This window comes from Lithobates pipiens, unplaced genomic scaffold, assembly GCF_037356315.1.
Source record: "Lithobates pipiens isolate NorthernLeopardFrog02 unplaced genomic scaffold, aLitPip1_a1.2 Scaffold_22, whole genome shotgun sequence".
Lineage (NCBI taxonomy): Eukaryota > Metazoa > Chordata > Amphibia > Anura > Ranidae > Lithobates > Lithobates pipiens.
The window spans coordinates 306680417-306707454 of NW_027507784.1; the positions used below are offsets into that span (position 1 = coordinate 306680417).

Sequence of the window (27038 nt, forward strand, 5' to 3'; positions counted from 1 at the left end):
ACCAGCCCGCTAACCAACCAATTGTCCAACTTGATTAGTTAGCAGGCTGGTCAGTAAGTGGAGCCAGGTAATTTCTTTGGCTTTGGAAAAAACACAACTTACCAGAACACTCCCTAATCAGTAACGGGGGGCAAGCGTAGAGGTTTTTTGCTTCTCTATGAAAATAGAGATCTTTTTTAAAAGGACAGGGGTACTTTTCCCCCAAAAAATACCATTCTCCTAAGCCAGATTGCACACCCCCGTACTCTCAACTTCAACCCCCATTACACAGGAACTGAGGCTGTCAACCAGCTGGAGGTCCCTCCCCCATCACCTTTTTTCTCTTGGTGTCAGGAAAACATGTCAGAAGTGATTCATGCTGATAGCAGAGGAACAAAGCAGCACATAAAAATGACACTTAGTGCTCTGGATTGAGAAAAGTACACACTACAGAGCATGCCTGTCCAAAGTCCAGGTTTAAAACAGCCCGCCTGGTTATTTGGATAACGAATTCCCAGCGCTAGGCCACAAAGGATATATATATATGCTGGCTGCCTTGGAGGGGACAGGGAGGAGGCAGGACGAGTGCCATACACACAGGAGAATTCCCTGTTTATACGGCAGCCCCTGTAACAGGAAGTCTGTCTCCCGCGCTGCCATTGAATGACTGTTCTGTCCATGATAGGAAGTGAGACTTTGTAGAGGCCAACGAGAAAACAGAAGTTTTCAATGTATGTAATCTTTTGGTGTTCATCCTGCCCCCCCCCCCCCCCCAAGGCTTCAGATGGATGGGCATCAATCAGACTGCACTGATGGCAATGGTGAGTCTCTATTCATGGCAATGGTGGGTGATGCATTCCTGGAAATGGCGGGTGCTGCATTCATGGCAATGGGGGGTGCTGCATTCCTGGAAATGGCGGGTGCTGCATTCATGGCAATGGTGAGTCTGCATTCATGGCAATGGTGGGTGATGCATTCCTGGCAACGTTGGGTGCTGCATTAATGGCAATAGTGAGGCTGCATTAAAGGCAATGGTGGGTGTTGCATTCCTGGCAATGGTGGGTGCTGCATTCATGGCAATGGTGAGGCTGCATTTATGGCACTGGTGAGTGCTGCACTGATGGCAACGGGGTATTGCATTCATGGCACTTGTGAGGCTGCAGATGGCCCTTATTTTGCTTCACAGTTCTTTATTTAAAATGTACGTTTTTTTCCTGAAACTTCCCTCTTAAAAGTGAAGGTGCGTGTTATACGCCAATAAATACAGTATATCCAAATAACTCGCCCAAGCTCATCTCTTTACTCACACACAGCCACAAAGGCAAGAGAATTCTTGTTGGGCCGTGTATTAGTGCTCGAACAAAAACACACTTAGAATTTTAATGGTTCAAAGAATGTCAGGAAAAATGGTCGGCCCTCACATGTTCACTTCATCAAATCTGGCCCTCTTTGAAAAAAGTTTGGACACCCCTGCTATAGAGGGATATGCTTTGTTCATATTTCATGTGTGAGGTTTACAACCACTTTAAGGCTGGGTGTCCACACAAATCCACAGGACTGTGCAGCTCTCAGAAAAGGGGAGTGGTAATGCAGTTTAACTTGGGGGAAGGACAGTGGATTTGACAGAAATATTGATAAAAACACACACATTATATATATATATACATACACAGACACGTACAGTATCTCACAAAAGTGAGTACACCCCTTACAATTTAGTAAATATTTTATTATATCTTTTCATGTGACAACACTGAGGAAATGACACTTCGCTACAATGTAAAGTAGTGACTGTACAGCTTTTGTTGCCAGCTAAACCGCTGGCAACAAAAGTGAGAACTCCCCTAAGTGAAAATGTCCAAATTGAGCCCAATTAGCCATTTTCCCTCCCCGGTGTCATGTGACTCATTAGTGTTACAAGGTTCAGGTGTGAATGGGTGCAGGTGTGTTCATTTTGGGGTTATAGCTCTCACTCTCTCATACATGGCACCTCATTGCAAAGAATTGTTGCTCTGTATAAAGATGGCCTAGGCTAGAAGAAGATTTCCAAGACCCTGAAACTGAGCTGCAGCACAGTGGCTAAGATCATACAGTGGTTTACCAGGACAGGTTCCACTCAGAACGGGCCTCACCATGGTCGACCAAAGAAGTTGAGTGCACGTGCTCAGCGTCATATTGGTCTGCATGGCTGTCGTCCCAGAAGGAAGCCCGCAAACAGTTTGCTGAATACAAGTAGACTAAGGACATGGATTACTGGAACTGTAGCTGATGTGGTCATGGTCTGGGACTGCATGAGTGCTGCTGGCACTGGGGAGCTCAATGAGCTACAGTTCATTGCCAGAATGTACTATGACATAATGAAGCAGAGCATGATCCTCTCCCTTTGGAGACTGGGCCACAGGGCAGTATTCCAACATAACGACCCCAAACACACCTCCAAGACCACCACTGCCTTGCTAAAGAAGCTGAGAGTAAAGGTGATGGACTGGCCAAGCATGTCTCCAGACCTAAACCCTATTGAGCTTCTGTGGGGCATCCTCAAACGGAAGGTGGAAGAGTGCAAAGTCTCTAACATCCACCAGCTCTGTGACGTCATCATGGAGGAGTAGAAGAGGACTCCGGTTACAACCTGTGAAGCTCTGGTGAACTCCATACGCAAGAGGGTTAAGGCAGTGCTGGAAAATAATGGTGACCACACAAAATATTGACACTTTGGGCCCAATTTGGCCATTTTCACATAGGGCTGTACTCACTTTTGTTGCCAGTGGTTTAGACATTAATGGCTGTGTGTTAAATTATTTTGAGGGGACAGCAAAGTTACACTGTTATACAAGCTGTACACTCACTACTTTACATTGTAGCAAAGTGTCATTTCTTCAGTGTTGTCACATGAAAAGATATAATAAAATATTTACAAAAATGTGAGGGGTGCACTCACTTTTGTGAGATACTTTATATATTATATATACACACACTGTATTGTCAAAAGTATTGTGACACCTGCCTTTGCACGCACATAAACTTTAATGGCATCCCAGTCTTAGTCCGTAGGATTCAATATTGAGTTGGCCCACCCTTTCCAGCTATAACAGCTTCAATTCTTCTGGGAAGGCTGTCCACAAGGTTTAGGAGTGTGTCTATGGGAATGTTTGGCCATTTTTCCAGAAGCGCTTTTGTGCGGTCAGGTACTGATGTTGGGGTGAGAAGGGCTGCCTCGCAGCCGCCACATCTAATTCATCCCAAAGGTGTTCTATCAGGTTGAGATCAGGACTCTGTGCAGGCCAGTCAAGTTCCTCCACCCAAAACTTGCTCATCATGTCTTTATGGACCCCTCTCATGCCTGTCTTTTGTGTACCGAGCTTGCATATCATGCTTTTAGACCAATAAATACATTAAGGAGGTGGAAGAGGGCAGGGACCTGCTCAGCTTTGGGAAGCAGAGTTATCTGGATATCATTCTATTGCACTACCAAAAGCATTAACGGGTACACAGACTCTGGAGGTTATTTAAAGTGTATGTCTGGGGAAAAAAAAAAAAAAAAATTATATATATATATATATATATATATATATATATATATTTTTTTTTTTTTACATCTCTGCACTACCTGCACATTTAATTATGGTTTTGTCTCTTTAAAAACACCACAATCACTTCTTTGTCTTAAAATTGACTTGGCTCCTCTTCCGTAGTGAACAATCCCATCCTGCACATGTATTGTGTTTTTTTTTTTTTTTTTTAATAAGAATTTGTTTCAGCCTTCCCCCATTCTCCATTGTCAGGTTGTAAAAAGACAAGTCCATCCAGTCCAACCCATAAAAGGGGGAAAGAAAACCACCGAAAATTGTATCATACTTACCGTAATTTTCTTTTCCTGGTGCCTATCCATAGCAGCATATGTATGATAGTAGCCACACCTACAGGACCAGTGCATAGCTATAAAAAGTTAACAGCCACCCAACACCCGATTCCCTGTAGATCGCTAGGAACGGACTGGGTTGATTCGGTATACTGCCATGGATAGGCACCAGGAAAATAAAATTACGGTAAGTGGGATATCATTTTCTGTTGCCTCCATTGCAGCATATGTATGATAGATCAATAACTAGCTATCAAGGAGGGATGCTTCAGCAAATTCTATCAGAAGATTGTGAGTAAGCCAAAGACAGGTGAAGTGAGTACTACTAAGCCCATTGGTAGTGCTGAAAGAATGCACCGTATTATAACCAGATTGGCTCCCCTGCCTGGCATGTTGGCTGACATCTCTGCATAAGGTGCCCATGATGTTTAGATGTTGCTGGAGGAATGTACAGCAATTACTTTCGGTGGTTGCAGCCCAGCCATATAGTGGAACCTTAAGAGTTAACTTTAGGAACTGCAAGGTGATTGTGCGCTGGAGGACAAAAAAGGGAAATGGGCTGTTGTGTGGGTGTTAACTTTTTAGTGCTATGCACTGGTCCTGTGGGCAGAAGAAGGCGGGGCTACTCTCATATGTATGCTGCCACCCGAGCACTAGGAAAAAATATTACAATCCCATATACACTATCCTAAACTCACAGTTGATCCAGAGGAAGCCAAAAAAAAACCCCCCAGCAAAGTATGATACAATTTTCTCCAGCAGGGGGAAAAATTCCTACCTGTTCCCCAGAGAGGCAATCGGAAATTCCCTGGATCAACTTTACCTATAAATGTTTGCATAGGCAAATAACATCAGTGCCACCAATGCCTCCTGGGATATGTGTCGTTTATATTCCAGGAGGCACCGTGAGCCCTGCACATCACTCTATTCACTAACAGAGGAGGGAACGTTTTATCGGAAGGCTGCTCCAGAACCCGGAAGAGCTGGCGCAGCCTTTCGATGACCTCACAAAGAAACATGGCAGCATGGGACCCGGCCGCGGGCAGCCACTGAGAAGAGGATCTCAGCAAGATGCTGGATTCATGGTCTAGCTGAATATCTGAAATGTGCAGAGCTGACCATCAGGTAAGCGGGAAAGAAAAAAAAAAAGGGGGAAGGAGAAATTCCTCTTATTTTCTGTTTGGGCTGACAACATAGCACCTCTGTTGTACTAAAAGCACAAACAGCATTGTCAGCCCTCCATGGTATATCAGAAAGAGGTGTTCTGTAGTCCACCAGGGGAGAACCCAAACAGGGCTGATGACACTGCTTGGATTTTAGTGCAAAAGAAGGATCCCTACCTGCTCATTACTGGACCTTAGAGGCTCCAAAAAATTGTAGCAGAATCAACAGGTATTTTTCTGAATTTAAATGTTTTTAAAGAGACAGCCCATGGGGAAACATTTATATAGTACAAAGATGTACTTTTTTTTTTTTTTTTTAATGCATGGACATAAAATGTAATAATTTTACATGTTCTCCAAGACGCCAGGATGGTAAGGGCTGCATTAAGTAGGTATTTCTGTAAATTTTATACCCATACTGGCAATTTCAGGCTTGTGTAATAAAAACCCAGTCTTGTCAAGTATGTCATCACACATCCCCTGGGCCAGTTGTAACACCTGTTAATCCAATGACATAAAGAGGTGCTTGCTAGAATCCTATGCGGCCTACTTACGTCCTAGTGCAGAGGAACCCTGCTGCAGATGCACTGGGAGTGTTTTACTGCCCGTCTCTTTGGAAGAGTTATATACTTACTAGGGTTTGTAGGTAAGCCTGTATTGCATGGGGAATGCCTGCAAGCACACTGGCTTATCAAGCACAGAATTGTAAAGGGTAATAGAGATATGCGTTGTGCAGTACATCCCAACCCATTAATATCTTAGACCAGATGAAGGTCCACTAGACATTAAAACTAAATTGTAAATTCAACTATATTTTCATAGAGTGGTGTATGTAAATTGGGTTTCACAGGGGAAACATTGGACTTGATCGTGATCAGTGGGTGGAATGGTCTGGCTCTTGCAGACAGTTCCTGCAGCTGCTGGTCTGTAATAAAAGCAGAACTTCACCCAAATATAAAAAAAAAAAAAGGGGGTGGGCGTTGCCTGGTTTTGACCACTTCCGGTCAGACCGCCATGGTGATCCACCGGAAATTCTCCCCCACCCCCTCAAACCTCCTGGGACATTTCACAGGCCAAAGAAGACTGCAGGGCCATTCACAAAGTATTGTGTAGCCCATGCATGCACAGTAGGAAGCCAACCATGAAGTCGCAAGGCATCATAGCCAGCTGCCCACAGTAAACATTCCAGTGCCAGGGACCCGAAGAGTGAACAGCCAGATTAAGTGAGCACAGCACTGGACAGGTGAACATGGGCACTTTTTGTCTAAATAAGCTTGTTCCTCTGGACCAGTTCCCTGACAGCAACAACAATAGACCATGTCCATGCAATATGTGCTTTAAAGTGTTTGTAAACCTCTGAAATAAAAAATTAACAGAGCATATCCTTCTATAGCATGTAATTGCCTCAATACAAACCAGCGAGTGTGGCTTGCCTCACCTCTCTTCCTTCAGCATACGTCACTTGTGACAGGTTAACCTGACACCTGAATCTCAGGAGATGGCTCCGCCCCCCCCCCAGCACAAAGGTGATTGACAGCCCGAGCTGTGCAAGTTTCCATATGAGACTGTGTAGAGGAGGGTGTGTCCTTTCCGCTGTGCAGCATGTGATGTCAGATCCCTGCCCCTTGCCTTCAAGAGCTGAGCAATAGCCTTTGATCTGTTCATTTTAGAATGGGGTAGATAAATAGGTACAACTTAAAGAAGAAGTAAACCCTGATTACTTCCTCTTTGTCTTCCTGCAAAGGTAAAGCATAATGGGCTACTATGCATCGCATAGTAGCCCATTATGTGTCACTTACCTGACACAGGAGCCAGTGATGTCACCGCTGTCTCCTGTAGTCCAGAGCATCCATCTTCTTCCGGGTATCGCTGCTCCGGCCACTCACAGCGCCCGAGCAGCGATGACGTCACTCCCGCGCATTCGCGTGGGACCTGCCACTAACGGCGATAGTGCGCCTGCGTGCCACTGTCTACGGCGCATGTGCCGTAGACAGCTATCGCTGTCTTTTAGTAAATATCTCCAAAACCGTATAGGTTTAGGAGATATTTCTTGGACCTACAGGTAAGCCTTAATCTAGGCTTACCTGTAGGTCAAAGTGGTTTGTAAGGGTTTACAACCACTTTAAGCAGGTATATGAAAAAATAATTAAAATAAACGTATCCTTTATACAGCTCTCCAGTTTCACTCATGTTAGAACTTATGGGTCATTTTAGCGACTGGGTTGAGATCTACTTTGAGAAATGATTCATGACTGGTCTGCATGAGTGTTTTCCTTTTGCTCTGCAGAATAAGCTGGCATAATTGTTGGTCTTTCAAAGGCTACTCCCCAGTAAAAACAGACTTACCTACATCAATCAGGTGTCTTCCTGTCCACATGAAAGGCGAAGAAAAGCAGCTTCCAATGAAGCGAGGGCTCCCCTCTGTTCTAAACCCAGAACGTGAAGAGGATAACGAGTTAATGCTTGGCTAAGGCTGCATGCGGAATGGCCAATTTGTAGCAGAGCCTGGGGCACTCGCTGTGCTAGTGCATTATCTCCTTCACTCATGCAGAAATGACGATGACGATGGTGATGGGGGTCTAGCAAACGATTCTCTGACATCGATATGTTTTGGCCCCTTTGGAAATATGAACGTGGAGCGCCGGGCAACTCAGAGAAAGCATATAGCACAAAAAAAAAAAAAAAAAAAAAGATTTTGATATCAAAAGGGAATTGGCAGTCCGATGGGATTAAACACAGCTGTGGCTTTTACTGGACAGGAATGTGGAGCAGTGCAACCTGGGAAGTTCCATTCCTCTAATACACAGAGACACTGGGCAAAAAAAGGAGGTTTATGCTGTGGAAATGATGCAATCTAATTAGTAAGAGACAGGGCAGTTCCAAATCAGTGACTGGCACCCTTATAAACTATGTTTCTGTGCTCACTTTTCCTTTGCTACAGCATGCAGATAGACCATACAACTCAGAGTGTAAGGAAAGCCTCCACTGGGGTTGATTTAATGAAGGCAAACAGACTTTCTCATTTCTAACATTGAATTGTGCAAAAAAAAAAAAAAAAGCAGTTGTTGTTTATTTTCCTTGCATCTGATTTGCTATTCTTTACAAAGCTCCACCATATTTCCATTTACTAAATAAAACATGCCTTTAGTAAATCCAACGCATTGCATCATAGGTGCATTTCTTTTTTACTTGGATCAGATCTGCCCAGCTAATCATTAGTGAACTGAATTACAAATTTTCACATTCAAATGTTTGAGGATCATAGGAATAGGGACAGTAAAACATTTTTATATGAAAGTGTTTGAAGTTTTTTTTTTTGTTTTTGTTTAAAGTGTAATGCGACCCGGATGCTTAAAACACTTAGTATGGGTCTTCTTTAAAGAGCAAGGATTCAGTGACCAGCTACATTTTCTGATGTCCCCCTACAGATAAACACTACTACTACTACAGCTGTGAGAAACCCAGCTTGTTTTTTTTAGACAAGCTACTGTTCTCACCAGCCCAAGTAAGCTCCCCACTTATTGCTATGGTGAATCCACTAGAGGACACGGGATGCAATATTCTGTGCCCATCGCCTCCTCCTGAACATCTTCTAGGCTGGTGATAGAAGTAGCTTGGCCAAATAGAGAAGCTTTACAGGACGCCTATGTGACGGGCGTGAGATCAGACCTCTTGAGTGAAACTACATCTTAAAAGGGAACAATTCCTGAAAGAAAAATAGCAGCTGCCAGAGCTTCGATCCTCATACCAAGATAGCAAGCAATTGAGCTGCAAGTTTGAAAATGACTTGCTAAGCTATTGCTAAGACTTGCCAGGCTTCACAAGTTTGTTGCACAATTGCAGCAAGTCCGCATTGCATGACTCCAGATCAGCTTTATTTGCAAGTATTCTGCAAGTCGTGTTGTGCAATAGTCATCCCACCACAGGGGTCACTGTGACTTGCAGAACTTTTGCTGTAAACTCACCACCGTAACTTTGCTCTTGCTAGAGATTTGCCATGCAAATTTGCAACAAATTGGAAAAGTGTCAACTAGAACTTGTGCTTTAAGTGCTGTGCAAATGTACAACTTGGCAGGAAAAATGTGCAGCAAGTTAACAGACTTACAATTCAACACTGCAACAAATTTGTGGCAAGTTATCCTTGCTATCTGGATATGTGTATTCGATCTGGATGTGTGACTCAAAGCATACTAAAGCCAAAACAGGTCAGAATTAAAGCCAGGTAGAATTTTTAGGAGGCCAACAATGGCAGCCCCATATGTGTAATGGTTAGCTTTAAAATGGAACCAGAGACCATGATTTGGACATTCAATTATTTACACATTCTTAACAAGCAGTAAATGTGTTTTACATAAACCCTCACTGACTTCTGTAGCTACAAGTACTGTGGGAGCGATCCACTTTCAAAGTATACAGCATAATCACTGAAGTCATCAAGTCCTTCTCTCAGCAGTTCAGCTACCCTACTCCTTTTCCCTGCAATGTGTCTGCAGCTCAGCTGCTCCTGCTCCCCCTTGCAGTAGTAACTCTTAGCTTAGCTCGCCCTGTACCACCCTACCCCAGAGAACTTGCTCTGTGTTTACATTGGAGATCAGAAGGCTGCGGAGTCACTGTTGGGGGTGGGAACGGCTGAACCACTTAGGCTTCATGTACACATATCCTACTTTGACCACCAGCCATGGGAAAACACGACAAAATCATGACACAATTTTGCCGCATTTAGCTGCCAAAATATCCGTATCCTGATCGCGATTCTTCCACATTCAGGAGAGGGTGGTTGAGGGAGGTTGAAGCTCCCCCTAACAGCAGCGCCTAAACTCTAGTAAAACCCTATGTGTACATTGACGCTCAGGCTTTTATGGAGTTGAGTTTGGGCGCTTTGGCAAAAGAACACCAGTGTACATAAAACCTTAACGTATTTGTTACCCCAGCATTTAAAATTCTTGATATGTGCCCGCTTTATTTACTTGTATGAAAAAGTATCCCATTATCTTTGTATTGCTTCCTTTGCGCAAAATCCCTGGTGTTCCTGCCAGACCCTCTGCTTTCCTATTAAAAACTGGCCACACTAAGCAGGAAAACACAACATGGTCAGTTCTCTAGCTATGCTGGGAACTCAGCCTGCTCTCCTCCAGTGATGAGACTTGTCCTGACAAACACTCACTAGGATGTTCAGTGTGCTGCAGTTTTTCCTCTGTCCCGGCTTCTATGCAGCCGAGAACAGAGGGAATGTAAGAACTTAATAAAGTATTTATAATATTTTTTTCATATCTATACACAACTGTTTAGCCTTTCCTTTCTATTTTAGACTGAATGTGTTGTTTTATAGGGTGATCATTTACAATCACTTTAACTTACTCTAGAACTTCTGCTGTGAACTTTGAGAATGTATTGAATCACATTTCCTGCAGCTACAGAAGTCAGTGAGGGCTTGATATTAAAAATGTATATATATATATATATATATATATATATATATATATATATATATATATATACACATACACACACATACATACATATATATACACACACACACACATATACTCGAGTGTCCATAGCCTAGTCACAGGTTCCTTTTTAAGCCCATCACCAACGAGATGCTTAGGGCACATATCTATTCAATAATGATTGCAAAGTGATATCTGCTATCATGTTCACTTTTTAGGGATATTCAATAAAATCACAAGCTTCAGATTAGGAGTAAAACCCATATTTGTTGTTATCGTCTGGACGTGACAGGAAAACAAATGCTACAACATTGATAAACAAATGGTAGGTAACTTGCTTGTCCAAAAAAAAAAAATCACAATCCTCTAGAGCCAGGGGAATTTGGCTTAAATTGTTAGCCACAAGTCTTCAAGTTCAACTTAGTCAATGCATCCAAGAGATTAACACACGTTCTAGGCCTTAGGATGAAACGTGCGTGAAGGAAAAACTTTTCTGGATACCCTTATTTGTTTCTATTGCAGCATGGGAAAAGGAGTTGGACTAATGTGGTAGGTTACTAAGGGTAACAAGAAAAGCTATACCTTCAAAGACTCCACCATGGAGGCCTCGGGCTTTTGGCTTACTGATGAATAAACAAGACACAGACAACAGGCCCTCTGTAAACAGTGAGGCCTAGTCACACATGCTGGATCAGACATACAGTACTCAGCAAGATGGCTGCTATAATAACGCAAAGTAAAAGGGTTGGTGGGGTGAGCAGTGTGGCCAGGCCACCCTAGGGAAGATTACAGTGGGACAGCTGAGAGCTGTAGGTACCCGGGAAAACACAGGCAGCCATTTCATCAGTCTTTTATCTCCAGTGGCTCATACGCAGCATTAATGAAGGAAAATCCTTCAAATTCTGATTGGTCGAGGTTCCTGATGACCTCCTGGTCAGGTGGTGTTAGCACTGGTGGATGGCGGGTGAAAAACCGGTCGAAGTTCTCAGCATTTCGGCCGCACTATGGAAGGAGGGGGGAGGGGGGGGGGAGAAAAACAAACCATGGGAAATGTAAAAAAAATAAACAATAATCATAAAAAAAAACAAAAAACAAAATTGTGGAAGAAAGGAAGTCTGAAGGAAGGAGAGGTACTTGATATAGAGAGTGCGTAGAGATATTTTTAATGGCTTCAGATAAGAAATGAATTAGAACATTCTCTTTAAATCATACCGAGGAACTCTGAGCTTGGAAAGTCAGATTACACGTGGATTGGACAGTCTACTTTAGATTTACTTACCATTAGGTAGTGAAAGGGCCCAAGTAGAAATTAAATGGGCTTGATAGGTAAACAACCTTTTCAAGGGTTCCTTCAAGGCAACATGAACTACCTGGGTTCTGTATTTGGACAAGGACTTCGAAAAAAAAACGCCAAAATAAACTTTCTCACAAAAAGTTTTTTCTCTGGGGTGCTCAATAAAGAGGTATAAAAAGGAGAACCAGTGGTATGGCCCAGGATAACTAATCAGCTTCTATTTTGAGGAAAGAAAGCCTAAAAAAATGTAGTCAGCTCAATATAATGCATACATGTGCATTGAACACGTGAAAAATATATGTGTTTACGGGCAGATTTCTGAATTCCAGCACAAATGTAAATATTACCTTTTTTTAATCTCTAAGGTTTAAGCACTACTTGTACATTTATCCAGATTTCACTGCTACACATGTGTTGTTTTAATTATGGCAACAGAAGCAAAAGGGAGATATAAAGACAAAAATGCTCTTTTAATTTTGGACAGTGTAGAAGGTGGTTAGGTTTTTTTCCTCCATTTCTGTCCCATTGGGGAGATATGCCTTCACTTTCTGCCCGACACACACAACAGAAGTGATAAGCAATATATTGAAAGTGAGAAATGTGTCCTAAAAATACCTAGAAACAAAAAGCCCATAAAGACCAAGGCAAATAATGTATGCCAAAAATGCCCATAAAGTACAAGTCAAAAGCATTGTAATGAATGGGCTCCTATCATTTCTTTTTGTTCAATTGATAATCTTCAAATCTGAAGCCATTCAGACTCCTTTACATTGAAAGCAGCATAGACATGAACAAAACATGGAGACAACATAAAAAACATGGGAATTCAGAAAGAACATGTGGTGACATGATATGATTCAAGGCTAGACTGTCACAGGAAGTTAAAAACTTCAAACTTTGGGGCCCAAAAGCTGCCAAGTAATGGTGGCAATGGCAGATTTTGATGTATGCTTCAAATAAAAACAACTGATCTACCCAGATGGTTAAATCCACTGTAGATACAAAGGCACTCTTTAGATAAACAAAATGTTGATTTGTTGCCTACAACTAATTAGACCCTAGCTGTCACTGAAATGAAACTGAAAACTGGCACCCGATTGGCTGACATGTAAAACTGACTTTTTCATTTTTATTTTTTTTAAACGGCGCCCAATTGTAGTGATGTTTCATTAAACTTTTCTGTGACAAAAACAATGAAGACAGACCTGATGGGCTGACCAGGTGAAGAGAGTATGAGTATTCCTCAGAGAAAATGGATAACATGGTGGACACAATCCTAACAATTCGCTGCTGTTTGAATGTTTTTTATGGTTTGGTTCAACTGATTACAGAAAATATAATTCAATTACAAATAAAAAAAAACAGACTTTTCTTATTGCATCTTGAAAATGGAAAGCTGCATAGTTAAGGCTTTTTCTGTCTTCTGACCAGATCCACAGCCGCTAGAAGACATTGAACTTTCTTGGCTGAGTTATAGCTTCAGCCATAAGAACACATTTTTCTTTAATGCCCACCATTTAAGTCTACCAAACCCTTACATTTCAGATTTCAGTAAATGTCTTTTGAGTCAATTGCATCTCCTGATGATTCTGGTGATGAGATCTCCAACCCCAATTGAAAAAAAATTACAATATTTTTTTCATGATTCCTTATGCTTCTATTTTATTTCCTGGAAAATGGAGTAGCATGAGTGGGACACCCTTGTTGGACTTCACAAAGGTGACCCAATTTATGTAAGCCCCATAACTGAAACAGGGAGATATTGTTGCTTATACCAGGATACAGAGAAATGAGTGAGCTTTTATGCTACTGAAATATTGACTTGGGGTTGCATGGTTCTTTAAAACCTAGGGTTCCTCCAAGTCTCTTAAGGAATGTGGAAATCCCTGTAAATGATCTCTGTTAAAGGCACACAGACTTACCTAAGCTGTAATTGTTCTTAAAGTGGTCCCCCAGGAAAGGGATAAAACACATTTTAAGTATTGTAAGAGGGAGTCTCTTCAACTTGTAAAGTGCAATGTGATCACTATGACTTGTTGATGGTTAAGAAAAGTACATCCATGGAGATCCATAGAAATGGACAATTATCTGTAAAAGCACCACTCTCAATAACGGTTTTGTTTCAGCATGGCTAATCACGGTTAGAGATTTTAAGGGGATACAATGTGTTGGTGTCACTTAACCACCCTTTGGATAATCGTCGTGTTTTGCATTCTTAGAGGTTATAGGCTCTGAAAATGTAGCACTTCTGCACTGTGCTGTTAAAACAGCAGGGGAGTTTTCCATTTTTATTTTTTTTAATTAAATTCCTAAAGATCAAAGAATTTTCATACTTCCTAGATGCTGCCCTGATAATTCTTTAAAACCATAAAAAGCACTGGAGTAAGTTCAGAGCTTGGTTCTTCCATTAGCAGGCTGACCAGGTGACCATCTTGGCTCAGATACACTTGTTTACGTTACCATGAAGCCAAGGCCTTACCTTGTCCCAGAACACAAAGCCACCTCTCTCCACTATGAACAATAAGTAACAAGACCTGCAGCAGACCTAGATGCAACCTTGGAGAGGTTCAGCGATTGGGGTAGGGCTTGGTGGGCTATATGTACAGTGATGCCTCAATTGGTAATAAGAAGGGACAAGTACAATATTAGTAAAGCTGCTGTTTTCCACAGTTATTCAGCACATGATCCTCCAATACCCTTGTCTAAGACCACAACGGTGGAATGTTTGCAGCACTTTGAAACTGGCAACAATCTCAGACCTTGTATACCTGGGCACCTAAATGATTTGAAAGAGCACAGTACACCTGGAGAAAGAGTGAACAAAGTCAGCTAGTGAAGCCCATCTTCCAAACACATAAGATGGATGCTAAAGGGGGTAATCATGACCAGCAATGTCTGCCCATCTACAGTGATTGTTAACTGATGCTGTTCTCACTTCTCACATTAGGCAAGCTGTGACCACTGTGCAACTTGACAAACATGGGCATGTGTACGCACCCTTAAAGCGGTAGTAAACCACAGGTGAAAAATTTCACTGCAAGGCAATGTCATAATGTGCTAGTAGGCATCACATACTAGCACATTAAGATAAACTTACTTTAGAACGAAGCCCTACAGTGCCGCAATGTCACCGCTGAGACAGCTGACATCTTCCCAGGGGTTTCCGGGAGCTGCCGTTTCCCGCACAGGCTCTGAAGGTCCGGCACTATTAGCTTTGAAAAATTGGCACATTGGCACTTGAAAAATCATTTATTTAGGCAAACCTACATCCTCTCCACCTTAAAACTGCTATTGAGTCTACACCATCTGATCATCCCCTGCAGTGATTACCTTTTGTACCACCCCCCCTCCTTTAAATTGCAAGCTCCATGAGCAGGGCTCTCCTATTCCTTCTGAACCGAACTGTATTCGTACTGTCTCATTTTATATTGTAGCGCTACGCAAAGTGTTGGCGCTATACAAATCATGTATAATAATAATTAAATATTATGGGGAAATCTGAAGAAGGTTGTACCATCAGATTTTACAGCGTATGACACGCAAGTCATAAACTATAAATAGATACTAGAGGACAGACTTTCAGCTGAGGGTCAGGCCAAATATTTCTGTAGAAAGAGGTAATGCTAAAAGAGCCATTTTGGCAAAATTATATTACAAAATGTCATAATTTGATAAAGATACTGAATACAAGGATGAGATATGAGATGGGCGACAATCTAAATGAACTGCCAGCCATATGGTTAGCATACATTGGAATCGTTGTTCAGCACAGTTTAATAGCTGCATTGTTCACGGAACCTTTGGGTAGTGCTTCTGCTGAGTACATTGGCACTGACAAATCAAGGTAGTAAAAGTCTATAGTACTTGTTACAGTTACTTGCATTAACCTACGTTCAACAGTCCCCTATGTAAACAGCAGAAGCCTTGCCTGTTGGTTTAAGTGAACAGTGACCGTGTAGCTCTGCTGAATTGGGGATAAATAAAGTTTTACGATAACAGGGCTCTGGTGTTTGCTTTTTGAACTGTACTTGAAATAAAAGTTAGGGGCTGCTGTTTGGATAGGATACCAACTGCTGCTTTTCGCTGGTAAAGAACAAAAGTGTTACTTTAAATTTTCCAGACTAGCCTATTCCAGCAATGATTTTGAGTGTAAGTGACCCATTTGAGGGTCATTAGCACTTGGCTGTCTAGATCCTCCTTGTGTGCGAGTTGCATGTTTGTGCTTTTCTGCCTGTGATAAACTGTCCCCGACAGGCTGCGCACACCAGAAGGTGCTAAAATGGAACCGGTGGAGATTTGCAGCAAAGTGTAATAAATACACAGGGGAACATCACTGCAAACGTGCCTTCATGCTTCAATCCTCAGCTCTACTCTTTTCAATAGCTTGCTCTACACAAATACAAATCATCGTTTCACTAGGAATGACTAGGACCTTAGATTTAGTCTTCTTCACCCAATATGTTCAGCTACTAGACATTGGGCATGTTGCCTATAGAGTCTTGCGTGTTATGTGGCCTTATCTTTCATTAAAGCTGAACTCTAGGCAGATATAAAAACAACCCTGAATAATGGTGGGTGGGTATTCAATAATAATTAAATGGATTTTAAATGTAATTAATGTAAGCCCATATATAATTTATTAGCCCCTCGTACTTCCCCGCACAACAGAGTTCAAAAGGGTAGATAGAGCTGCAGCACTAGGAACCAATCAGGTGTACTGCATGCAAATACACCGACAAGGAATATGGAAACAGGAGCAGAATGGGAGGCTGTCAAGCTCATCAGTCTACTGTTGGGGGCATTGAAGTGACAAGGTATTAATATATAACTGCAGTAGAGAAAAGTCAGGTCACCAGTCTGACTGTCCTGTATGCCATGCTGTGCAAAATTAAGGACTGAATAGGCAACAATACAAATCCTTTGGCAGGTAAACCTGCTCCCATATATCTAGTTTAACAGTGGATTTGCCTGGAGTGCAACTTTAAAGAAACACAGGATAGTGGGGAAAAAAAAGAATGTATGTGATGTACACATAGTTACCCTCTCTGTGATTAATGTATCACTAACTGTGGTTCAAACTTCCACGCAGTTCAGAAGCTGATTGGTGGTTCTGAGAAAAGACTTAAAACTAACACTTTGGGGGAAATGCTAAAACTGGAGCTTCTAACTTGAACGTGTTCACTTAAGCGTTGACAATAATACCTGGAAGCGGATTGTTTTCTGTGCAGAGATGCACCAGATTTTACATTCTCCAATTTTAGTAAATCAACCCCTTTGATTCATCAGGCTTTTAGTATGTTATGGAGGAGAAACATGTCCACCACAGGCTCCTTTTTGTCTTCCACAAACAGGTAAGTAAAACGCGTCTCCAATAGGATTGCACCGATGCCGATACCAAGCATTTGAACGAGTACTCGCAATTTGCATGGGCTCAAAAGGTATCGGTACTCAGCGAGTACTTGAGTACAAGTATCGGTGCTCATACTCGCCAATTAAAAAAAATTGTATAGGTGTCGCCTTGGTTCCCAGACTCTCAGGTGTATATTTATACTGTATAGTTTGCATTTGAAGAATAAGGCACATTTTGTGGGATTTTTATGGTGCTGTAGAAATTGTGAGTAAACCCTTCATAATATAAAACTTCATAATTTATTGATACATGGTTAAAATCATTTGAATTAAAATTAATTTACATTTATTACATAGTCACTGGTGTATTCACAGACAGCAATATCGTGGTACATGTACCCAACATGTTTCACCCCTAGGGCTTCTTCATGGTTTTCGAATACCCTGAAGAAGCCCTAGGGTGCAATACATGTTGGGAACATGCACCACAATATTACTGTCTATGTGAATATACCAGTGACCATGTAATAGATATACATTGATTTTAATTCAAATGATTTTAACCATGTATCAATAAATTAAGTTTTATATTATGAAAGGTTTAGTCACAATTTCTACAGCACCGTAATAATCCCACAAAATGTTCCTTATTCTTTTACTGTTATTTCAGAGACACAGTGCTTTGTAGAGCAGTGCCACCTAACCCCATTGTAATTTACCTGTATATTTTTAATGTTCAAAGCCTGGCCACAGTTCTACTTTAAAGTGAACCCCTGCTTTGTCCCTACAGGGCAAAAGCAAGAGGTTTACTTTAATTCCCATTCTCCAGCACTGGATAGTCTTTCATTTACTCCATTTAGTTGCTAGAAATGAAAAGCCCTGAAGCCTTGCATAAGTGTCGTTCATTGCTACAACAAATGCTTCTGCCACCTAATGTACTTCTGTTGCCAAGACGCTGACAGTTTCTGCCGCCTAGTGTCCTTTTGTTGTTCGGATACAGGGGCTTCTGCCTCCTAGTGCCCTTCATTGCTAGTATACAAGTGACTATTGGGGGCTAGTGTCCTTCTTGCTTCTTGGCTTCCACCACCTAGCATCTTTCTGTTGCTAGGATGGAGGTGGTTTGTGCCACCTAGCCTTGTGTTACTAGGGTTCAGGTGGCTTCTGCCACCTTGTGTTCTTCATTGCCAGGATGCAGGCAACTTTTGCCACTAGTGTCTGTTGCTAGGACGCAGATGGCTTCTATTGCCTAGCCTCCTCTTGTTGCTAAGGCAGACATCTGTTGCCCTCTACCATCCTTCATTGCTAGGACTCAGAAATCTCTTGTTCTTCAATAGAGCACCATTTTGCCCTTTATGCATGTAAACGTTAGAATAAACGTATTCATGCATAAAATATGGTTCATTCGATTTACTGTGGATGTTGAAAAACGCTGTGCTTTGCTGTACAGTAGCCATATCCATGGGTCCTAACAGCTTAGAAACACCTGCTGGTTGTTTGCATTAGAGGGCTGGCAGGCTGCAAAGATTCTGTCGTATACAGAAAATACAGCTAATATTTCAATGAAGGTTTAAAACAAATTTCTCCCAGATGCATATACAGTATCTCACAAAAGTGAGTACACCCCTCACATTTTTGTAAATATTTTATTATATCTTTTCATGTGACAACACTGAAGAAATTACACTTTGCTACAATATAAAGTAGTGAGTGTACAGCTTGTATAATAGTGTACATTTTCTGTCCCCTCAAAATAACTCAACACACAGCCATTAATGTCTAAATCGCTGGCAACAAAAGTGAGTACACCCCTAAGTGAAAATGTCCCAAGTGGGCCCAATTAGCCATTTTCCCTCCCTGATGTCATGTGACTTGTTACAAGGTCTCAGGTGTGAATGGGGAGCAGGTGTGTTAAATTTGTTGCTATTGCTCTCACTCTCTCATACTGCTCACTGAAAGTTTAACATGGCACCTCATGGCAAAGAACTCTGAGGATCTGAAAAAAAGAATTGTTGCTCTACATAAAGATGGCCTAGGCTATAAGAGGATTGCCAAGACCTTGAAACTGAGCTGCAGCATGGTGGCCAAGACCATACAGGGGTTTAACAGGACAGGTTCCACTCAGAACAGTATGAGTGCTGCCAGCATTGCTGCAGAGGTTGAAGGGGTGGGGTGGTCAGCCTGTCAGTGCTCAGACCATACACTGCATCAATTTGGTCTGCATGGCTGTTGTCCCAGAAGGAAGAGTCTTCTAAAGGTGATGCACAAGGTAGCCCGCAAATAGTTTGCTGAAGACAAGCAGACTAAGGACATGGACTACTTGAACCATGTCCTGTGGTCTGATAGGACCAAGTTAAACTTATTTGATTCAGATGTCAAGCATGTGTGGTGGCAACCAGGTGAGGAGTACAAAGGCAAGTATGTCTTGCCTACAGTCAAGCATGGTGGTGGGAGTGTCATGGCCTGGGGCTTCACAAGTGTTTCCGGCACTGGGGAGCTACAGTTCACTGAGGGAACCATGAATGCCAACATGTACTGTGACATACTGAAGCAGAGCATGATCCCCTCCCTTCGCACACTGGGCCGCAGGGCAGCATTCCAACATACCGACCCCAAAAACACCTCCAAGATGACCACTGCCTTGCTAAAGAAGCTGAGGGCAAAGGTGATGGCCTGGCCAAGCATGTCTCCAGACCTAAACCCTATTGAGCATCTGTGGGGCATCCTCAAAACGGAAGGTGTTGGAATGCAAGGTCTCTAACATCCACCAGCTCCGTGATGTCGTCATGGAGGATTGGAAGAGGATTCCAGTGGCAACCTGTGAAGATCTGGTGAACTCCATGCCCAAGAGGGTTAAGGCAGTGCTGGAAAATAATGGTGGCCACACAAAATATTGACACTTTGGGCCCAATTTGGACATTTTAATTTAGGGGTGTACTCACTTTTGTTGCCAGTAGTTTAGACATTAATGGCTGTGTGTTGAGTTATTTTGAGGGGACAGCAAATTTTCACTGTTATACAAGCTGTACATTCGCTACTTTACATTGTAGAAAAGTGCCATTTCTTCAGTGTTGTCACATGAAATGATATAATAAAATATTTACAAAAATGTGAGGGGTGTACTCACTTTTGTGAGATACTGTAAATACGTAGATGAATGAGGGCTTGCTCTAAAGTGCACTGTTCAGAATATGTAATTACTTTAGTATGCAAAGTCTGGGCACTGGACCACCTTAAGGCTGGTGCATTGCGTTACCTACCATAGTAACGGCCCAGGTTGCTTCTATATTTTTAATTTTGCCTTCAACCCTTTGTGGTCAAATGACTCAGCTGCAGTACACTAAAACCAAGAGGTGACAACCATCAAGATGTTAATAACTGACTGAGCCATTAAAAACGTCCTGTGTAACTGAGGCCTCTGTCACTTATGATGTGCTATGAAGGGGATGCGGCCAGGGACAGGACAATCTTTTCAAGTTCTTCCATAGATGTGCGACTTTTAAGAGGACCCAGATGCAAAAGCAATGCAAGAAGATTCAAAGCCTCATTTATCTAAAAGTTGTGGAAACATCAGCTGATTTCATAAAGCTATAATGCACGTGACATTTGTCATGGTGATTGTTATTTTTCTAATAATATTTTTAGCTCTTGTTGCTGCAATATATTTGCTGTAGCTTTGTGAATTCAACCGTCTGTCTAAGATGGCCTGTGTATAACCTAGAGTTTAAGTTCAGTTTAATTCTCTCATAATGCACTGGGAAAGAAAAATGGAAATTGTGAAGAACACAGATGGGGACAACTTTTTGGTTAGACTGTTAGATGAGTTAGAACTTGATAGCTGGTTCAGCGAGGCGTCACATCCTTAGATACACATTTCTATTTTTTTTTTACTGCAGCCATTTATGTGATTAAAACCACAAGCCGTATGCTGGGGCGTTATGTAATAAATGCATACCGCTCTGCAGCGTATACCTTTCAGGAAGAAGCAGCAAAACAGATGGTGCATTTTTAATAAATGTAACTGCAAACTACAAAGATTGAATTATTCAGACTGCTGCTGTCTTGTAAACTGTCAGAATGCCTCAGCTTCTCCTGCTCACACTAAAATAGGTCACAGAAAGGCAAACAGAAGTCGGGGGGAGGGGTAAACGCGGTCACGTGACCTCCCCTCCTCCTCAACCTCCATGTCAGCATTCCGTAGACCTTCAATTGCTGAAAATCAGACAGGTGCACAGAGGATGCCAACTGCACCACAATAAATCCCCCTTCCATCAGTTTTTCTACAGGCCATTTTAAAAGGGAGTAAGTCTTGAAGCAAAATACCGGTGTCACAAGCTGCTGTTCTTTGCTCTCAGCTTCCAAACTACTATCAGGAGTCACACACACACACAGGTATTTTACTTAGTGATGGACTCTCTTTAAAAAGGCAACACGTCCAGATTTCCATTCATCAGTTTTAATGCGCGAGTTTGCATATCCTTTTGCCTAGGTTCACACTCATGTGATGTGGGATTTGCAGAGATTCCTGTGTTTCCCCTGCACCGCATCACAATTGCACCCCGTTCATACGACCCACAGCGGGAACCAATGTTAAGTTAATCGCACCCCAAAAATGGTTTGTAAAACGCAGTGTGATCGGCAGAATTGGATCGCATGTGTATTAAACACCTGCACCGTTACCCACACTGCACCAGTGTGAGCCTAGGCTTAAGAGACATTGGGGGAGATTTACTAAAACTGGTACACACAAACTCATCTGATTCCTTCCCCCCTCTGGTGCCACAATTGGAACCTTTTGGGGGGGGGAGGAGGGTGCAGATACCTGCACCCACTTCCGGGAATAGACTCCTGCAGTCACGCCCCCCCCCCCCCCCCCGGCTGTCTCCTGGGAAACACACAGGTCCCAGGAGATAGCAGGGACCATTTAGCACGCGTAGCGTGACTGGCGCCTGAACAGTAGGGAACCGGGAAGTGAAGCCATACCGCTTCACTTCCTGATTCCCACAACGAGAATGGCGGCGGCAGCAGCCAAGAGCTGGGCGATTGATCGGCTTCGGCCACCGACATCGCTGGACTCCAGGAAAGGTAAGTGTCCATTTATTAAAAGTCAACAGCTGAAGTATTTGTAGCTGCTGGCTTTTAATAATTTTTTCTAGGTGCACTCCCACTTTAAAGTGGTTGTATACCCTCAGAAAACAAAAAGAAAACCCTGTAAGGCAAAGGCATAATGAGTTAGTATGCACCAATAATACTAGCTCATTATGAAATACTTACCTTAGAATGAGGTCCTCATATCGCAGACCAGTCCACGCCGCGGGCGCTGACATTTTGCCCTCAGCGTGTCTTCTAGGTTCGCGGCTCCGGCGCTGTGAGTGGCCAGAGCCGTGATGACGTCACTCCCGCACATACACGTGGGAGTCTTCTTTCCGGCAAGGTCCGGCAGCGTCTGCTGGACCTTGAGCCAGACATTCACATTGTATGCATACAGGCTTAGAAGATATTAATTTTACCTACAGGAAAGCCTTATTATAGGCTTACCTGTAGGTAAAGAAAAAAAAATGGGAATACAACCACTTTAATTGAACAAGCTGATGTTAGAAACCGATTGGTTACTATGCACAGCTTTACCAGATCTGTGTTTTAGTAAATCTCCCCCATTGTTCTTTTTCCCATGCAGGGCAAAGTAAAAAGAAGTACCTTTCAGCCCCCTATATACTTACCTTAACTGCACTGCCTCACAGCTTTTTGCTCCTCTGGAGCATGCAAGATTTCCTGATCTTTTGTGATGGTGCCTAGCAGCTAATTACTATACCCAAGCACTGTCACTGCTCCGACACAAATGATTTTAGTGCAAGCAGACAGAGGTAAAATATGCATATAGGTGTCAGATGCCATTTCCATAGACATGGTCACCTTTCACAGCATGGGCAAAGTGACCGTGTCTCTTCAAGTGACAAGTTCAGAGCCTATAACCACTAGGATGCAATTAAAAGCCCTGGTAACCATAGTTCAGTTTCATAGTGGGACCACATAATGCCAATGTATATTTAATCACCATGGATCACCCCAATTTGCCTTATTAGATAAAGGCATTTTTTTTTGCAGAATGGCTGCAAAATTTGGCCAAAGGGACAAGAATAATAGTGTACAATTTTGTATAGTTTTAGAACAAGCTGGGAAGGCTAGGACTAGGGATGAACCTTATAAAGTTTTATAGAGTAAGCTATACTACTATTATTGGGAGAATACTAGTAGTAGAAACACACAGAACGTTTTAATGAATAAGTAAAGACAAAACTTTTTTGGGGAGGGGGGGTTTGGATAGAGTCGAGAGAGACTAGAACAGCTGTCAGTTTTTATTGCTGTCTGTGCCCCCATTAGGAGGATTCACCCTATTTGTCCTGTTTACCCTTATCATTGAAAGTGAAAGTAAAAGAAAATCAAACATTTTGTGTTGTCCCCAGAAAAGGGGGGAAATGTTCCAATGGGGGCACTCGTTCTGGTGACCTGGAGGTCCCCAAGGAATTCCTTTAATTTGCAGAGCTTTCTTTTAACTTCCTGTTTGGCTATGGGACAGGAAGTGAAGGGAAATCTCTGCAAATGGAAAAATATCTGACCAAGGTTATAACCATCCCTGCTCTATCCAAAATGTTCTACACTTTTTTTATTTTTTTTAAAGTTTTGAATGAAGTGAGGCGGAGGTAAAATTTCTATCAGTTTATTTTTTTTATTTTTTTTAACCCATTACAGAATCGAGGAGGAGATCTCCCTCACTACGGCTACTTTCACACTGAGGCGCTTTACAGGCGCTACAGCACTAAAAATAGCACTTGCAAAGCGCCTGAAAAGCGCCTCTCCTCTCACTCCAGTGCGAAAACCCGAGTGCTTCCACAATGGAGCGGTGTGCTGGCAGGATGCTCAAAAAAGTCCTGCAAGCAGCATCTTAGAAATCAATGGGCAGTGCCGAGGCAGCGCCGCTTTTAACCCCTTTTCGGCTGTTAGCGGGGGTTAAAAGCTCTCCGCTAGCCGCCGAAAAGCACAGCAAAAACAACGGTAAATCATTGCTAAAAATAGCAGAGCTTTACCGCCCACCCCAGTGTGAAAATGCCCTACCTGTCCCTGTGACAACTGTACAATGGGTATGCAGTCACTGGGTCAGGAAGCTATGGACAGCTGGAAAATACTGCCCCCTTTTCTCACTATACTAAATATGTGTTTTTGCCTCTCCCATTGGAGAGATTAGAGGGACTCTCCCAATAGGGAACATAGATGGCAGTAAACCACTGGCAGAACCTATATACGCTTTCCTGCTCTTCCCAAATATATACTAGAATGTTGTGTCTTGGGATTTAGGCTTTAACAGACTACAGCCTGAACTTCTGATTCCTTAAAAAAAAAAAAAACACCCCAAAAAAAACAATAGCTGTCCTGACCAATCAAACTCTTGCTTCTGTTCTGCTGCATAAATACAAGGGACAGTCCCATTGGTTGCTGCTATGGGAATCATGACTGTCCGAGTAGGTCTCCCTCAAAGTTTCTGCTCTATGAAGCCTAGTGTTATGAGCCCTTACCTAACTATTTAAACAAAAGATGTTTTCCAGTGCTAAGATGAGGCCACTATACACCAAGTTTCTAGTTATATCAAGTAACTAGGAAGTTTGAAAGGCAGAAAGGACGAATGGGAAGTGGGAGGCAGCACAAAGAAAATGTTTACATATTCTAAACAACCAGTAAAAGAGCTTTGAAACAAGCCCTCACCTACCTCTCTAGCTGATTGTAGTGTGAAGCAATTCCTCCTTAAAGATAAAATCAAAGACTCTAAAGCAGGGGTCTCAAACTGGTGGCCCTTCAGCTGTTGCGAAACTACAAGTCCCATGAAGCACTGCAAGGCTGACAGTTACAAGCATAACTCCCTCAGGCAGAGGCATGATGGGACTTGTAGTTCCGCAACAGCTGTAAGCCCACCAGCTGAGACCCCTGCTCCAAAGTCTGTTTTTATATTCTCTAACAGCTTACAGCACCTGTCGTGCGTTAGGAGAGCTGTAAGGCTGCCAAGATTTTGCTTCCATTAAAAACAAAGGGGAGAAGAGTTGAAATTTCCATGCCTCTGTTGTAAAATGAAAGATTCATTTCTCCACAATACCTATAGCTACATAGGTGAATAAGACATTATTTTAATGCGCTCCCACTGCTTGTTCAGAATAGGTAAATACTTTAGTGTGAATAATCTGCTGAGAGGTTCACTTTAAAGAAAAAAAGTAAAAAAAAAAGAAAAGATACTGTTTGCTGTAACAGGTCCACCTAAAGCCTGTCCAATTATGATACACATTGCTGTATAAATAGGTTTTATTTATAGAATTTTACAGCTGAAAAATATAACAAAAAAAAGAAAAGAAAATGCTATTCCAGCTAGGAAGGTACAATTGGCCAGGATTGGGGATGATTTAAATTAAATGAGAAGTCTCCTTCGACTTACAACCTGATGACTGAAGACAAAGTCTAAGCGATGCGCGATGTACACATACTGTGTGCAAACATACACAAAACTGACCACACCACCACACACAGAGCCATAGAGTGAACACACACAGAGCAATGACACATAAAACACGCACAACCACAGTGTTCACAAATACGCAAGCACACAGAACACAGCGAGTTTGGCACAGACGGCAGCGAAAGGTTGTAGAAGAGAGAGGCGTGGTACTGCAGGGACAGCTTACCGCCTTTGGCTTGTAGGGCGGTTGGATCTCTTTCCTCTCAAGCTTCTCCCAGTCTATATATCGGAAGAATGCATGGTCCTTTATATCTCGCTCCCCTTCTGGTCCACAGCCCAAGCGTTTGCCTGGATGTTTCGTCATAAGCTACCAAGAAAGAAAACCTCATTTAATGATGACCGGTAAAGAGAGGAATGAAAAAAGTTAAAATAAGCGATTGTCACATTTCTCATTTCAATGAATATTTACTTATTTATGGAACACAAGTACATGACCGTCATCAGATTGAAGCTCTCCAACATCCTCTGGTCATCTCCGCTATCACCTACCCCGTTTCCCCGAAAATAAGACCTAGAGTGATTGTCGTGATGGCTGCAAAATAAGCCCTACCCCCCCAAATAAGACCTACAAGGACTTTAACTAGAACTTATTTGGGGGGTAGGGCTTATATTGCAGCCATCACCGACATTCACGCAAGGTCTTATTTTCGGGGAAACGGGGTAGTAATTTCTGGCAGATGCAGAGGGAATGCCATACACTAGAAATATGCAATTAGTGGACCTCCAGCTGTTGCAAAACTACAAGTCCCATCATGCCTCTGCCTCTGGGTGTCATGCTTGTGGCTGTCAGAGTATTGCTATGCTCCATGGGACTTGTAGTTCTGCAACAGCTGCAGGTTCGCTAATTGCATATCCTGGCCATACAAGCTCTCAACAACTGTGAATTTAAGTGCAGCTCCAGCCACATTCAAAAAAAAAAAAAATACCAGTTCTAATTCCCTTTTATGCCCCCAAAGTTACCGCTGGCAATTTCTGCAGTCTTGTGGCCTTTAAAGTAATCAGAACAAATTTTACTGCATGAGTAACAAGACCGCAGACGAGACGCTGCATGTTTCTGCTTAGCAACCAATTCTGTTGCTAGTGACACGGAAAGAAGAGAGCCTGGGATGTGTTGGAGTGGAGCAGATGTGCTGCAGACGCCAGTGGATGTCACCGCAGTCCATGGAGGCAGCACAGCTGTGCACAAATGGTTCTTGTTACTCGAAAAACAAGCTGCGGAATTCACAGGTAATGTGACTTTACACAGATTTACATAATAGGAATCAGAGTCTTGCTGCGCGTTAGCCAGAAATTATTATTAATATTTTTTTTACATAATGCACATGAAACATAGGGTAAGGCTTACACAGAATGAACCCTATTTACCTGTGCCATTACTTTGTCTTTTATG

At 42.4% G+C, this 27038-nt stretch overlaps 1 protein-coding gene across 1 annotated transcript in view; it reads right to left on the bottom strand.

Annotated features, from left to right (window-relative positions):
• Positions 1-10698: 10698 nt before the first annotated feature.
• Positions 10699-27038, bottom strand: part of PRKCB (protein kinase C beta) — a 344681-nt gene continuing 328341 nt past the window's right edge. The window contains exons 16-17 of the mRNA XM_077449335.1: positions 25815-25955; positions 10699-11453 (exon numbers count right to left, since the gene is read on the bottom strand). Of these exons, the coding sequence (XP_077305461.1) occupies positions 11295-11453; positions 25815-25955 (300 nt within the window). The 3' untranslated portion in view covers positions 10699-11294. The remainder of the gene's footprint in view (positions 11454-25814; positions 25956-27038) is intronic.